Source organism: Metopolophium dirhodum, chromosome 1 (assembly GCF_019925205.1).
Source record: "Metopolophium dirhodum isolate CAU chromosome 1, ASM1992520v1, whole genome shotgun sequence".
Taxonomy (NCBI): domain Eukaryota; kingdom Metazoa; phylum Arthropoda; class Insecta; order Hemiptera; family Aphididae; genus Metopolophium; species Metopolophium dirhodum.
In genome coordinates this window covers 102,180,103-102,197,324 of record NC_083560.1, presented here as the reverse complement: position 1 = coordinate 102,197,324, position 17,222 = coordinate 102,180,103, and the positions used below count along the sequence as shown (strand labels likewise).

General features: G+C 27.9%; 1 protein-coding gene across 2 annotated transcripts; it reads left to right on the top strand.

Moving 5' to 3' along the window:
* Window positions 1-4,518: 4,518 nt before the first annotated feature.
* Window positions 4,519-10,149, top strand: LOC132936605 (uncharacterized). Of its 2 annotated transcripts, XR_009663492.1 has the most exons (9): window positions 4,519-4,788; window positions 5,867-5,991; window positions 6,125-6,266; window positions 6,337-6,550; window positions 7,226-7,436; window positions 7,525-7,751; window positions 7,823-7,987; window positions 8,060-8,255; window positions 8,844-10,149. XR_009663492.1 is itself a non-coding variant. In XM_061003362.1 (7 exons), the coding sequence occupies exons 4-7, from the start codon at window positions 7,736-7,738 to the stop codon at window positions 8,866-8,868; spliced, it is 402 nt and encodes a 133-aa protein (XP_060859345.1). In that variant the 5' UTR covers window positions 6,019-6,266; window positions 6,337-6,550; window positions 7,226-7,436; window positions 7,525-7,735; the 3' UTR covers window positions 8,869-10,149. The 2 variants fall into 2 exon arrangements, 1 of the variants encoding a protein (XP_060859345.1); XM_061003362.1 differs by lacking the exons at window positions 4,519-4,788; window positions 5,867-5,991 and having other exon boundaries at window positions 6,019-6,266.
* The last annotated feature ends 7,073 nt before the right edge of the window (window positions 10,150-17,222 follow it).

Sequence of the window (17,222 nt, the reverse complement as noted above, 5' to 3'; positions counted from 1 at the left end):
AAAATTTTACCATGTCTAGGTATGGACAATATAACTAAACAACCCAAATTTCAAGTTTTTACGACTGTTTGTAACCAAATTACAACAAAAAAACTCCCAAAATTAAAATGTCTATAAATAGCTCAAAAATTGCTTACATTTTCCGAACTTTAAACCGTAAGGAACAAAATCTAAACTACAACAAAAAATATCTCTTGTCATTTTTCATTTGAAGTAAGATTTCTGGTAGAAAACGTCGACCGTAATAATTATTTAATATTATAAAATCGTGAAATCATACGTTTTTTCTCCTTTAACCGCTTTCATTTCGATTAGCGTTTCGATCGTTTATTATTTTATGACATCTATTGTCTATTTATTTTACGCATAATAATATAATATTATATACGAATACCGGAATACAGGTACGTTGTATAAGTATTCAGAACTTCGACTCTTTTAATTTATTTTCTACTAGACATTTGCTCTGTGTGATTAAATAATTTACATATATTCAATATTCATATTATATTATAACACATTAACTGTTCACTAAATATATTAAAAATGAAATTGGTAGGGCTTCTAAAATAATTGTAATATTTTTAATTGGAAATCATAAATGGAAAATGAGTGCTGTGGTTGACATATTACTATAGTCTATAGTATCTATATTATATGTATAATATTGTATATTTGTGTAATTTAAACATTTTTGTATGTTTTTTTGCCAATATACAAACGTTGAATGCCATTTTAAATGTATAAAGGGTTAAGTATATTTCTTTTTTTAGATTCTGAGCGAAGCGATGAATGTATTGATTTTACAATGATGTGTGTTTTTTTTTTTTTATTTATTTTTTATTTTATTTTTATTATTTTCTTTTGTGTCTGTCATCACCTTTTAGGACCATTTTTACGCAAAATCTGTTTTCGAGAAAATCGATTTTGGTTTTTGGTGTAACTCTAAAACAAATGACCGTAGGGACATGAAATTTTGAATGAATGTTTATATTAGCATTAGTATTTTCTATACACCATACAATTTTGAAAATATTTTGACTCTTTTTGAGCTGTTTTAGTTTTTTTTTCTATAAATATCAATACAATTTTATCTGTTGAGTAAAAAAGCTTGAAAATTTAATAGAAGGCTCCCAGGTTATTGTTTCAAAGGCAGATGAAAAAATTTAAAAATCCTTAGTCACAGTTTTTATTTATAAGCATTTAAAGTTTAAATTTTGACAAAATACGGAAAAATTACGAAAATTAGCAAATTATTTTTAATGTGGATACATAACAATTTTTGTTTTTAAATCTAAGATTTTGAAAATGTAATATAAGATTACTCATAAGTTTTTCTACCTTTATCAAAAAAAAAAATGTTTACAGGAAACTTAAATTAAATTTTTATGAGCGTCTGAAATTTATATTTTTACAACATTTGATATTCACTCGATTTCTCATGTAACAATTTTCTTATTTTATTGTAATTAAAAAACGAATGACTGTAGATACTTGAAAATTTCACTGAATGTTTATATTAGCATTTTCTATACACCATATAATATTTTGAAAATATTTTGACTCTTTTTGAGCTGTTTACGGACATTGTAAGTTTTCAATTTTTTTAGTTTTTTTTTCTATAAATATCAATAAAATTTTATTTGTTGGGTAAAAAATTGTGAAAATTTAATATAAGGCTTCTGATTTATCGTTCTAATAGCAGTTGAAAAATATTAAATTTTTTTTTTTATAAGCATTTGAAGTTCAAATTTTTGACAACATTTATCAAATTTATAATTTATTAATTATTTTGTAGTTAAAAATCTATAAAATGTTTAACTTTTATGGCTAAGGATTGAAAATTTAAAACAAGGCTCCACGTAAATAGGTTATATTATATAAATTACTTTATTCACAATAATATCATCAAATATACATGGTTATATCATAGGCTGACTGACCGTTTTCGCTCAGAATCGTTTTTCTTATACAAATACAATGATATTATATCATTGAATTCAAATTTAACACCATCCATTACAGTGACCCACTTGTAACCTACTGTACAGCAGAGCGACATCCACTTATGCACCTTTTTTTCTATGAATGTCAATAAAACTTTATTTGCTGGTTAAAAAAGCTTGAAAATTTAATACAAGGCATAAGGCAACTACTATATTGTTACAATGACATTTGAAAAATTAGCAAATTATTTTGAGTTGAGGATCAACGTGTCATCTTGGAGTTTCGTTGGGAGATTTGTAGGGAGACATAACCTAACCACTATAGCCCCAATTCAGTAAATTAGACCAACCTGGTTGTGTGTTTAATTAAATATTTAACCACCAATATAGGCTACTCATAGCAACTATCTTAAACAATTTGTGTGCTTAGTTGATGAATAATAAATATACATACTAACATTGTCGATGAACAATGCTGTACCTATATAGTAGTATACCTACAGTACATTAAATTACTGCACAATTTGTGTGCTTAATTAAACATTTAAGTTTATAAAGATTATAAGTTTGAAGATGTATAGAAAATATTATCAGAAAAAAAAGGTATATTTACGAAGAACTTTGTATTTATATTTAAAGATAAAAACTAATATATTTTATTATTAGTACCCACTTTGCATGGACGCCCGAAATTTAAAAAAAATTTTCTAACGTAATTTATTACTTTTTTTTGCTTTTTTGGTGACAGTAGTGAACGTTGTCCGCGATCCGACGCAGTACCTGATGACGTGACCCGGCCGTCGCAAATTGACAAAGTCGGATAGTGTTGTATTCCCTTTTCGGTTATATCCGTTGCGGGTTTGTAAGTTCGTCTTCGATGAGGAAACAACTATATTATTTTAAGATTGATTCCTGGAGGATCTTATTAGGTAATAAATAAATAGTCTTTGATTTACTTAACTAAATACTTTTATCGAATACGCATTCGCATGAGTCCTGTGTGTGATATAAAATACGACTGCCAGCGACGCTCATTCGGTATTTCGTTATTGGGTCGACGGGCATTGCAAAAAAGGTGCTTATTGTGCTAATTACTAATAATTTATAAACAGGGGTTCGTAACAATAGCCTACCCCAATTACTACGGCTAAAATCATTCGAGGTGACTAACCTGCTAGACACCCAAAAAGATACTGCGGCTATATGATTTGCATGGACGCCCGAATTTTTTTAAATTTTTTTTCACGTAATGTCGCGTTTTCGGCGGCAGTAAAGAAGGTTGTCAGCGATCCGACGCAGTTGGATTTCATACCTGATGCCGTGACCCGGCAGTCCCACATTGTCCGCTATCCGATGAAGTCTACCCGGATAACTGAGGTGACTGACCTGCTAGACACCAAAAAAATCGCGGCGGCTATATGATTTTTTTTACGGAATTTCGAATTTCCGGCGGCATAACTCGGGCTACCACGTCGAACCGTGGTGGTCCTAACCTTATCACAGTTCCTTATTACCAGACCTCCTTATCACACACCAACCGGCTCGAGACCGACGACCAGACCAAAAGACCACTGCAGCTTCCGACATCGGTTACAACTCTTCGCCAACTTGGGTGGTTTGGGGGTCTCCCCCAGCGACGCTCGGAGAGTTAGTACTGTATAAAGTATAAACACTATAGTCTAATATTTAGTTTTGGGTTGGTAAAAAATTAAGTATGATAGCGTTGTATAAACAAAATAACTTTTTTTTAACTTAATAAAAAGTTAACATAAAGTGTGTTTTAACTTAACTGAGTTAACCTATAGGGCTAAAATGCACTTTACCACCACATGCAAATGTTTTGATTTTTTTTTTTTTGGAACATACTTGTTTTAATTATTTAAGAACAATGGTACAATCATAATTTGTCGGTAGGACTTGGTTTTGAAGTTATGGCCTTTGGAAGTCAGCAATTTTGCGTTTTTTACGCATGAGCGCAACGCTACGTTTATCGTGTCTTTTTATTGTTGTCCGAGCGCAGCGTAGCGAGGGAGTGCAACGCTATCACATTATGTGCTTTTTAACATCTTTGTTTAATATCGAGGCCTCCCCAAGGTGGTTTTACACAGCAAATTGAGTGATATTTTTGATTTTTTTGTCCGAGCGCAGCGCTGATCGGGCAAATTGTGATTTCACCATCATTCTTAAGTCGTTAAAATACGTATAAAAAAAATTTGAAATTAACTATAGGCGTTGCGCGCGACATTAAAGTAGTGTGGCGCGCATGCGTATAAACGTAATAACCCAAACTTTGGATGGCTATAACTTTTAAAATAATGGTTTACGACAAATTCTGATTGCACCATTGTTCCTAAATAGTTAATATAAATAAGTTCCGAAAGAAATAAACGAACAATTTGAATGTGGTGGTAAAGTGCATTTGCTCCAGGAAATCGACCGTATGATTTGTTGGCGATGCGGAGCGGTGTTGATGACAAAATTTGATTTTGTTGATAAATGATGGGACGTCGACGATGATAACAAAAATAACGGTAAGTTTTTCTATTATTCCAGTACTTAGGTAGAAGAGGAGTTTCTAACATAATAATATAGTATTCAATATTAGTTAGTATTTTATTCTATTCCAATTATTGCTCATTGTCAACTGGTAATTTTAACAATAATTGTATTAACGCAGCATTTACTTAAAATGTTGCGAAAAGTATATTCCTATTTTATAGGCTTTTGCAGGGATTAACTATATTACTCAGTTGTATTCTTATTGTTCCATTTGTTTCATAAAATATAGCACATCTAGGCATTTAGCTCATAGGAATTAAGTTGATAATATTTAAATAAAATCGTAAGTAAGTTTACACATGATAATTAAGGAATGGTCGATTTGTGCAGTTTTCAATTGTTTTTTATTTTAATATTTGGTTCTAGGTCACTTTGTATGGTCGACCAATAAAAGTGCAAAACGCAGACACTTTGTATGGTCGGGTATAAAGGTACATTGCTGATTGCGGATACCTTGTACGGTTAGGTAAAAATGTTCAATTCAGACCGCAGACAGTTTGTACTATTATATACATAAAACATAAGTAGTGTAAATACAAGTTATATATCTAAGTAGTAAGTATAAATAATGTCAGTTATTAAAATGTAAAAATTAAAAATTAAAACAAAAAGTCAATTAAAAGTGTTTTAAAATATAGTATATGAACAATAGTCATAATAATCAGTTTTTTTAACAAACTGGTTAGATAACAGCCAAATATTACTTGGTGCTATAATATATTTTTAATTAATTTAGGAACTTGATGACCTAAAAATCTTGAAATTATCAAAATAATCAAACATGATTCTAAATTATAATAATTGTATTACATTATTACCAAATGTTATGTTAAAAAGTAAATTAAAAATGTGTACAGTATGGTGAAATGACAAGTAAAAATTACTTTTGATAGGTAATAATTCTCTCCTATTTTGAATGTATAAGATAATTAAATCTACCAAATAATATTTAAGCTTAATAACATGGTCTGTTCATGACTTCTGACATGTTTATATTAAATATAATATATTTTATGTATATTAGTATAAAGTGTCCGTGTTCTGCAATTTAAAGTTTTACCTGATCGTGCAAAGTGTCCGCGTTCTGCAATCTACCTTTTTACCTGACCGTACAAATTGTCCGGGTTATGCATTTTAAACAATCAACCGTACAAAGTGTCATTTTACCTAAATATTTGTATGCTTACATATTATAACAAAATAATTGGTCGTTGCTATTTGTTTCCATTAAATTATTACTTCCTCTCACTGTTTCCACTGTTAATATTTTAATATTTAACTATTTAAAATAACTATTTAGGTAAATGTATTATGATGTTATGAGAAATAATGAATTTTATACAATTATTATTTTGTTGTAGATAATTAAAATGTTGAGATACAGAGGAAATAAATTAACACTTAATACCTATTGTAAAATAATTGGATTCATTTCCTAAGGTTTAAGAATAAATTTATGAACCATCTGTTTATAGTAATGTTACACGTAAGATCATCATAAAAACATATTTGAACAAATTGTTACGTTAATATTATGTACTTTTAAGTTCTGGTATTAATTTGTATTAGCTGTAATTATTAAATTGTTTGAAAACTTGTAATATTATTATGATTTTCAGTGACAGTTAGGATTATGGTTATTGATTTCTGAAATACAATATGTTTTACAAGAACATTATATATACAGATTTGTACCAGACACGGACTATGAATCTAAACTTCCAATTAACATAGATATTACTGTTACATCAACTTGTGATAGTAAGATATTTGTTGTTTTTAAAACACGATTGGGTTTTTAATTAAATTTGTTTTTATCTTTTTGGTATAGGTGCTGATATTGTTGATACAACAGGACAAAATATGATGTTATTTGGAGAATTAAAAACTGATGATACTTGGTGGGAAATGACAAAAGAATTGACACAACATTTCGAAAAAATGCGTGTATTCAATGCATATTTAAGAGAAGCATATAATTCAATGAATGACATACTATGGATTTTTGATAATTATAATACATTAAAAAATAAATTATCTGTTAAGTGAGTTAAAAATTTATTGATACTGTAAAAATAATATAATAATATATATACCTGGTTACATAAGCAATTACTAAATATTAAATCAATCAATAGTGCTAATGTTCCCTTTAACATAATTTAGTGGCCCATGAAATACAATGTTAAAATACAATTTTTATTATTGCAAAACAATGTTTATAATCACTATTTATTGTTGGAAAATTTGTTAAATAAGCTTAAAGTAATATAATATAATATAATTATTGTGTATAAACTATAAACCATTTTAGAATATTATGATTGTATATTAATTATTATTGTATAATATTAGTAGGGGAACCTAATGATCAAATCATTAAATCCTATTGTACAGAATCCTCTACTTGATGTAGCTTTAAATTTACAACAAATAAATGCTTGACAATATAAATAATAATTTAATGATCAAATAAATAACTAAAAAATGTTTTACTTCATTATAAAAACAACAAATTAATGCCTCGTAAGTTGTAACCAAATTTTTGTTCAGAATAACCTACATAATGCTGTTAGTCATCAATAATTACACTCTTCGCTAAGCTTTTCTAGATTAATTATATTAATGTGTTCTTCTAATAGCAATACTAAACTATTTATATCCAATATCCAAACCGAATGAATGATAGTTTTTTTAATAATTTATCTCATGTTTATAAGTAGGTACTACAGGAAATCTATTTGTTTGCTTCAAACTTGCTTCAAGCTTCTGGAATTAGATGATCATCCATAGAATATGAGTTGAGTATGGAAATTGGAAGCCCTGTGCATGGACTATTGATCGATTCTTAGCTTTCCGAAGAACTGTATTCATTATATTGGCATGCAGAAATTATTTCTGAAGCTTCCTCCTTTATACGCAATAGAGAATGTCAAATGTATATACAATATAAATCTCATTAAAAAAAAATTATTCTTAATATGCATAAATTTAACGACTATTTCAATTATCTTGATAGTGCTGGAGGACAATGTGCCATAGACTTATCAAAAGTGAAACTAGACAAGACATCTTCGGGTAAGATTTGTGTGTCCATGTATTACAACAAAACTGCATGCATCAGGATGAACTTGAAGTATCGTAGTCTTGACGGTTCTTGTAATAACTTGAAACGTTCCTCCTCGGGAAAAGCATCCACGGCTCTATAAACGTTTGCTCTTAATAACTATATGGATAGTTTTAATGGTAATTGTTATAACATTATAATTTACCTTTGTGCGTATCTAATCATGTAATCTCATTTACTGTCCAAACAGAAGTTTTCGAAGATTCTTTTTCGTCTTACAATCCAAGTCCTAGAAAGCTGAGGGTTGAATTTGTCAAAGACGAGCACTCACCAGATTACTTCAAAACGATGGCAATTGCGTACTGGACGATTTTTGTAGGCCATGATCTATCTCACGCGGAAATTTCTAGAATGAGTAGGATTAACACATAACCATATATATTGATTAATCGTAATTAATGAATGTAAATTAATATTAAATCCTTAGTGAATAGTAATAAGTCTGTGAGCTGTTGTTCAAATAGCCGGAAGGAGCTCATGCCTCGAGACATACACCTCGAGTTGTGCTTGCAAGTAGTGATACTGGGTAAAGATCCATTTTTCAGAAACCATATTCGTTTTATGAACTACGGTCGTTTGGTGCCAGCTGTGTGTTCCGATTGTACTTTTGACCCAAGGAACAAGTAAGAGTCATATAAGATAATTCCATAACCATAAACGTATATTTATGTTGGTTATAATACTTAAAATTACATCAAAATATGTAAAAAAAAATTGGAATATGTAAAAACCGCTAAACAATAAAAATAAATATAAAAATCTTATTTATTATCTAATTATTAAAACAATGTGAAACTACATATTGTCTAAGATTTAAAAATGTAAAATGGCGACAATTTAGTCATAAAATGTTTTTGCATTGACTGAATGAACGTTTTACATCGACTGACGTAATGATAGCATACTTCATATTAACTATATCAAGTGGTGTAAGATCAACATTCAATAATTCTGTTGGATTTAGTCCTTAGAGTATATCTCTAATTATTTTTAAATTTTTCAGTCCTTTTCAGTACTTTCAGTGCATATTAACTTGACTGAGTTAAAAAAAATCATAAACTCGCCCAGCCTCGCTACTAGCTGACAACAATTAGTAGCTTCCAAAATTAACAATAGGATGGTCGTTTTAAATTTAATGCTGCGATGCTAAAAAAATTATTATATAATCCATTATAATTTAAGAATCTGTTTATTTTACGGTGTCAATATAGAATACAACACAACCTTGTACTGTAATAAGCTTCCAAACCAATAAAAACAGTTGATTAAAAATTCTAAAAAAAAATGTTGGATTCAAATACCAAAGTATACTGAAGCATGTAATATACTAGTAATTGAACAAATTGTCTTCATTAAATGTTTATGTAAGTAATTCATGATGTGTAATGTGTTAGAAAATGATTTATTGTGTGTAGTTGGTATTTAATAAAATATTTTATCTGGTCGATTTTAATCAACTACGTACTAATGAGGAATACGATTACTTTTCTACTTTTTGTTATATTTTTATTTTTGAAATATAATATTCAATTTATTCAAATTACTTATAATAGTTTTTTAAAATAAATATGTTTTTGGGCTGCATACACGATAAAATGTTAATAAATGATTTTAAAATATACCAGTGGTAGGTAATGTAGCATTAATTTGAACTGTATACCTAATATATTTTTAGACTACAAAATAAATTCCAAATTCAGGTCAATGTATTGAGACAGATATTAAATAATTGCATGATGATCAGTCTCTAAAGAGTTTTAACGTACTAAGATTTTCCTTATTAGTCTCAATTTAGTTTAAGTATAGTATTTAATTTAATAGTTATGTATATTTTTCAATTTTTGTTTATTTTAGGAAGTGCAGTTCTTAGCCCTAATACTAAACTCAATAAATGTGTTGTATTGGACATTAATGTTATGGAATACCTATAAATACCAACATGTTCCTACACATCTCAAATAAAAATTAAGCTGTTAATATATTTTGTTAAAAAATAACAACCGTAAAATCAACCTACCGTACCAACCTTACTCCTACCACAGTTCATAACCCCTACAACAGCTAATGGCCCTAGTTGCCGAGCTTTAGTTCAATAATAAAAAAAAAAAAAAATTTTAAATATAGTCTTGCATTGAACAAATTATTCAATTGAGTAGATGAGATATATGGGGATTTGTAGTTGTATAATTCAGGTAAATAATCATCCCTGCGACCTGAAGTTATACAGCTTTATAAAAAATAAAATTTCAAAATACTCATTAATATGGTTAATGCCCATTTAATTTCCACCATACCATAAAGTCAAATGCTCCTCTGATTTTAAACAATTTTATCTTTGAGGCATTAATAAAGGAAAAATGTGATAGCAATATTATTAGGTACTTATATATTTTATTTAATCTATTTACAGTTGAATTATGATAAGTCTCATAAACATTCAAAACAGAATAATAGTCAAATTTTATTTCTTTTAACTTTTTTATTCAAATTTTAAATAATCTCTAATAAACAAATTGATTATAGGTAGGTAGTTGTATTGCTTAATTAAATGTATACAAATACACTACTTTGAAATCATTTTAATTTTAAATGTTTATGGATTATTTATTGATATAAAGATGATCATAATAAATTATAAATTAGTTGAAATATATGTTTAAACATGGATGTATAATAAAATCCGCACAGTCATTCTGTTAATACCGTTATTTAATTTTTACCTTTGATAAATATACACTAGGTGATTATTTTATTATGAACCAATTGTTGGCGCATAAAAAGTTCTAAAGTTGAGATGAGCGGTGTATTGGACCAAAATGTTGTGGGGTAACCTCGTGTGCTCTTCAAAACTTAAAATACTTGTAACTAATAACTTATTATAATCTACTCGTCCTAAATTCTATTTTGTGTATCATGGGATGGGCAGTATCTAAGATACGTATCTTGTATCTTGTATCTCGATACAATTATAATATGAAGTATCAAGTATCTTGTAACGAGATACATTTTTAGACTATGTATCGAGTATTTCACAAAATAATTTTGTTAAAAAATACTCGATACTTTAAAAAATTAATTTTTTATTAATTTTTACTGGCCTATTTACCAACCGTGACTGTTTGACTATGTTTTAATATAATACTATAATATGTGTAAAATAATATACACTGTGAATTTAAATTTATAAATCCATAATTTAATTGCAGTGCAACTTGCACGAAATTATTTTTCAACCTATTAGTCATATTAAGTTATATCTGTGTACTGGGACGCATCACACATACACGTTGAATGGGACTTTACGTCTTTAAGAATATGATATGATACCTATCTATAATTTATTTTTATCATTATTTATTTATTTAATTTAACGATTGACTTATTATAATATATTTATACTAATATTTGGAATTTTAAATTTAAATGCATTTGTCTAGATTCATAACCTATCTAATTGTGTATAAATAAAATTTAAAAAAAATCCTATGCGTCATAGGCTTTGACTAATTTTTTCTAATGTATCGCGTATCAAGTATCTAAATACTTAAAATGTAGGTATCGAGTATCTAGTACCTACCTCGATACTCCAAATCCAAGTATCTAGTATCTAGTATCGATTTTTGAGTATCTTGCCCATCCCTGTGTGTATTCAAATACTTCTGCTTTGGAATATGAAAATAAAACTGTATGTTGTCATAGTTAAAAATTATTCTTTTTTCAAAAACTGTTGAAAGTGGAGCTTGACGGACTAATGATGTAAGCATTAATATAATAAGTAATAACACGACAATATGATTATGTATAAGTATAATATATATAACGTACAACTGGACAATTAAACTGTGACTATACGCACACACCGCGTACACTCGGTATGACGGCGTCTGTGCAAGTGATTATTACATACATCAAAGGCCCTATTTATATGAACAATCGAGGCCATCCCGTATCCGTATATAATATAGAAAGCGATAGTAAAGGTGTTACACAGCTATACCGTAGCTGCATAAGTATCTATTAGAAAACGACATTGTACACGCACGTGTGTTTACATGGTTTGAATACTAATATTAATTGTATATTTCAACAAAAACATTTATATTTTTTAAAATAATGAGTGTTAAATGATAAAAGAATTACCCGGTATAATATTTAATTGTGTATGTTTTGTTAAAAGTTTATTTATTTTTGTTCTTAACGTCATGTTTATGACATTTTTTTATAATAGGATATTTTTTATAATTTTTATAATACATTGTGTAATTTTTATTAAAATCAGTTTTTTAATGAATATTTTTACATTTCTAAATATATTTTTTGTTGTGATTTCATTTGATGCAAAAACGTGCAGTTTATTTTATTTCAATTTTATGCCAGAGACAGAATGACAGGAACAATTACATATTTTTAAATTTTGTTTCTATCGTGGTTTTCACATTTTTATTACCTATTTAATGATAAGATTTTTATTTTTAAATTGTAAAATAAAATTACTTGAAACATGATTTAAGTGGCCTGTATCTTATTTCTAAGCAAATCACTCATGAGTCAACTACATTATGACATTTACATAGTACCTTTATAATAGTACCTTTTACAACTAGGTTCCTATTGCACTATGGTTCTATTATAGCCTTATAGATCACTTTATATGGTAGAACATTAAAAGTGGAAAAGTGGACACTTTGTAATATTATAAATTATAATATTATATAGGTATATAAAGTATATAATATAAATTAGTCTGAAGTCATAAATTCATAAGCAATTTTATTAAACGTGTTATAATTTGGTATATCTAAGTAGGTAACGTAGGTCTTAGATTCTACATAGGAGGGAATCCTATCTTACTAGGTACCTAACAGTTATAATTGTATCAATATAATATAAATACTCGTATATTTCCCAAGCGTGGTATTGAAAGTAATCATTTTTTTTTTTTGTTGAATTAATTAAATGAATTTTAAATTTAAATTTAATAATAATATATTACAACTTATTGTAAAAATAATGTTATATCACATCATCCTTTATAAGTTAGGTATAACATAATATATTATATAGAATGTAACAGCAAAACCTGACAAATGAAATAACTTTTGTTCTAATCAATAATTTAACATTTTTTTTATACCGTGTGTCCCAAAAATCAGGGGCCACTTTACCACTCATTACCATGTAAATATTTTTCAATTCTGTTTGCGGGACATTAAACTAGACTAATGGATCGTAAATTTCTATGACTTACAATGTTTTTAACTCATGTATCTTGCGCATGCGCAATAAAACTTACATTTTTTTAAATGGCAACCTGTAATTTTAATATCATATTCGGGTTTATCGATTTTTTTCAAGCCATTTTGATGTATCAACTTGTGTCCTAAACCCAAAATTGACTAAACTAGAGCTAAGTAGAATTTAAAAATTTAATTTAAGTAATTTTTTTTTCTAACTGTACGTACTTATTTTTCCTTCTAAACACCGTGAAACAAACAATCAAAATTATTATTATTAAACTAATTACCTAACTATTTACTATTTATGAATTATTATCTTATTTTATTATTACGCATTATGAAATAACATAGTTTAAACATGTATTTTCAAGAAACAAATTTCTATTTTATTTCTTTTAACATTACTATACATTTTTATTTACAATTTAATTTACAGAAATTACAAACATAAACTATTCAATAAACTGTTCGAAAGTCCCTCCGTCGTGTAAAGTGCATGCCTCAAATCGATGTAAACATTCACGATTAGTTGCTGCCAGTATTTGGTTTTCGTTTAGGAGGTAACATGCGTGTGTAATTTTGTTCTTTAAATTTTGGATGTTATTGGGAGGATCAACATACACAACATTTTTCAAGTATCCCCACAAAAAAAAAATCTAACGGTGTTAGATCTGGTGACCTTGGGGGCCACTCTACTGGTCCATGTGTTGCAATAAATTTTTCTATTAAATGAACCAGTTTCAATCAATGACTTTTCAAGTTTTTGAACGTAAGTACGATTGGGGTGATACCGATCTGGATATTGCTGAGCGTACATTCGTGTTGCTTCTCGTGCGTTTCTGTTACATTTTCCGTAGATCAATAATAACTGTACTCTTTCACTATTATTCATGATTAATATTTTATTCTAACAAAATTCAAACTAAAACTTTATAATACCTAAAGGTATTGACAATAGCGAACATAAAACATCGAACTACTAAGACCGCAATGACACATGACTCTGATAATGAGTTCCATAATACCTAATATAAAAATAGCTAATGACATTTTTATAGGTAACCTATAAGTAGATAACAAAACTAGAAACACCAATGCTAATAATTTATTTTAATAGATACTTAATTATAATTCTGATGGAAACAAAAATACATTTCTTCTTCTTTTTTGGTTTCGGCCAATTGAGACCATATGCAATTTCATAATGTGTAATAATAAAATAAGATAATAATTCATAAATAGTAAATAGTTAGGTAATTAGTTAAATAATAATAATTTTGATTGTTTGTTTCACGGTGCTTAGAAGGAAAAAATAAGTACGTACAGTTAGAAAAAAAAATTACTTAAATTAAATTTTTAAATTCTACTTAGCTCTAGTTTAGTCAATTTTGGGTTTAGGACACAAGTTGATACATCAAAATGGCTTGAAAAAAATCGATGAACCCGAATGTGATATTAAAATTACGGGTTGCCATTTAAAAAAATGTAAGTTTTATTGCGCATGCGCAAGATACATGAGTTAAAAACATTGTAAGTCATAGAAATTTACGATCCATTAGTCTAGTTTAATGTCCCGCAAACAGAATTGAAAAATATTTACATGGTAATGAGTGGTAAAGTGGCACCTGATTTTTGGGACACACGGTATATATAAGAATTTTGCGTTACAAGTAGGTATCTACTATAGAGTAGTATCAACATTTGATATTCACTCGATTTCTCGTGTAACCTATCCATTATTCTGATTTTCTTTATTAGTAATTTTTAATTAAGGCACCCGGCGCTGGCTATTTATTAAGGAGCAAATTATTGGCAACTTAATTGACCTATCGTTACGTAGTCGCACGATCTCGTGAGTGTGTACTGTGTGTTTGTGTAGTAGTGTAGATGGTTATGCCCACGCACTCGATAGTACATGTCAGGAGGTAATAAAATATAGTTGACCGTTTAGGGTATTTCAGCGGACAATAACAACTTCACAGGAATATGGATAACTCGTGGACAACTGAATATTTTCAGATAATTAAATTCCATCTAGAACACAAAAATAAATAAATTAATTTCAATCAGAAAAGGGTTGATCTATTATTTATTTTTTCCTTAAAAAAATTAATACTTTGTGAATAAAAACCATACAAGCAGCTTGGAAGGTTATATTCTTATGACAAAATATATAGTATCATAGTCTTATCTTAACTGTATGCTAAATACCATGTTTTATTAAAACGTGATCAATTTAGATTTGTATTGTGTTTAACAGAAGCTAATCATCATCTAATCCTCTCAAATTATTTTGATTTATATTTTAATTACACTTCTGCATAATAGTTAATTAGAGTTAAAAAGTAAATTTGTTTTTCAATTATATGAGTAATATTCTAGTAAAATAACGAGGGTATTATTTTAATTTAAGAGAGTTTTTTAATCAAAAATATAAATAAATACAACACAACATCCTAAAATTCTAGAAAAATTTAAACATATTTATTTTCGAACATACAATTTTTTAAACGATTATTACAATTTATTTACAATTATTAATAATATAATAGTCTTAAAGTCCAAAATTGTATTAAAACAATACCTGAATACGTATGTATTAATATTATTACCTAATTATTATGGATCAATATCGACATAATCGACATACCGTAGGTATCCGTCCAGTTACTAGCTTACCTACCACTCCACGACGGTTTGATACATTATTTAGGAAGGTCATAAATTTCGGAAAATTTACAGTCGACATTCATAGGCAGATCGTATGTTAAGAGATTTTAAATATCACAACAATATTGAGTTTTAATGGCACAAGTGTAGAACAAATTGGATAACAAATGTATTCTCTCCTTCAGATCTTTTACTGTTACCAAAATAGATATAATTATTTATAATAATGTATTATACCTACTCAGTATTTTATAATTTGCAATAAAACATACATGTGGACCACTTCTTGAACACCTTCTTGAATTACTGTTTGAAGCAATCATAATAAAATAAACAGTTTATAGTAGTTAAATTGAAAATGTTATGGATTTATTTTGTGTTTAATTAACAGAATATATTTAATAATATATTAACTAAGTATAAGCAAATATGAATTCTTGCAGTTTACACTACACTATACTAATAACTATCAGGCACGGCACTAGAACTATTTCCAGGGGATGCTCAGTGGAGCGGACACATTTTGTACATGGACTAGGGTTTTTTAAAAAACTACAGTGATTACTCAGATAAATAATTTAATTTATCTTATCATAACATAGCTATAGCCTATAGTAGGGCCCTCTTTTAAATTATTATAAAAATCAGTAGTTTTTATATCCTAAGTTCTAAATAGAATTTAATATAACCTTTGATTAATTAGTTAACAGTTTCTTAATATCAGAAAGCTATCGGAAATTCTATGACCTGTTAAAAATGTTCTCCTAGGTTTTTTTAGGCTATAAAAATAAATTGTAATATAGGAACACATCCACCGTCCATTGTCTATCGGTATGTTACCGCTAATCGCTATCAAGTAGGCCTATATTTATTACTATTACAGTTAAAAACACTCAGTGGCGTCATTTCAGTTTTTAATAGAGGGGGCAAAAGTTTTGACCAGACCAAATGGGTAACTTAAAAAACAACTACTCGCAAGCACATATTAATATATTATTATGTTCCTTTTCTTTCATTAGACACAAACATGCATACCTACTTTCACGCATGTCCACACATATCTACATATGTAATATATGTACCTATTATGTAATATATATTATCCACACAATATGTATTTATATTATAAATAATAAATGTAATCCAACTATTAATTACCAATTGATCATTGGGATAATAATTTCTTAGTACCTACACAAGATAATAATTGTCTATAAATACAGGCATGTTTTTGCGCTAATATAACACAATAATGGTTAATCGAAAACCACCGAGCACCGGCATCGTGACATCGTGCAGCTTTTTACAACATAATATATATGCTATAGACTATAGTTATAAGTATATATTATATATCATGTGATACGAAAAATTTAAATTAAATTACAAACTTGAAATTATACGTCATATAGAACCAAGCGAACATGATATTTTATGACATTTATAATTTTGTGTATATTTTTTTATATTGACAGGTATGTGAATGCTCAATAAGGAATATAATATTATAGGGTATAATATTATATTAGGTACTAATTGCAATTAAAAAGCATACCTATATAGTTGCTGTAATAGTTGGTGGATATATATTTTGAACGTAAATATATATACACGTTATAATTAAAAGGTACTTATAATCGACTTAATTATGAGTCTATATTTAATATTTAATAAATTACACAC

What these genes read in the sequence shown, in the direction of transcription:
- LOC132936605 (XM_061003362.1), top strand. An exon ending in CGCGGAAATTTCTAGAATGA is followed by an intron (nt 7,988 to 8,059) that starts GTAGGATTAACA and finishes TTAAATCCTTAG; the next exon opens with TGAATAGTAATAAGTCTGTG. An exon ending in ACTTTTGACCCAAGGAACAA is followed by an intron (nt 8,256 to 8,843) that starts GTAAGAGTCATA and finishes GTGTCAATATAG; the next exon opens with AATACAACACAACCTTGTAC.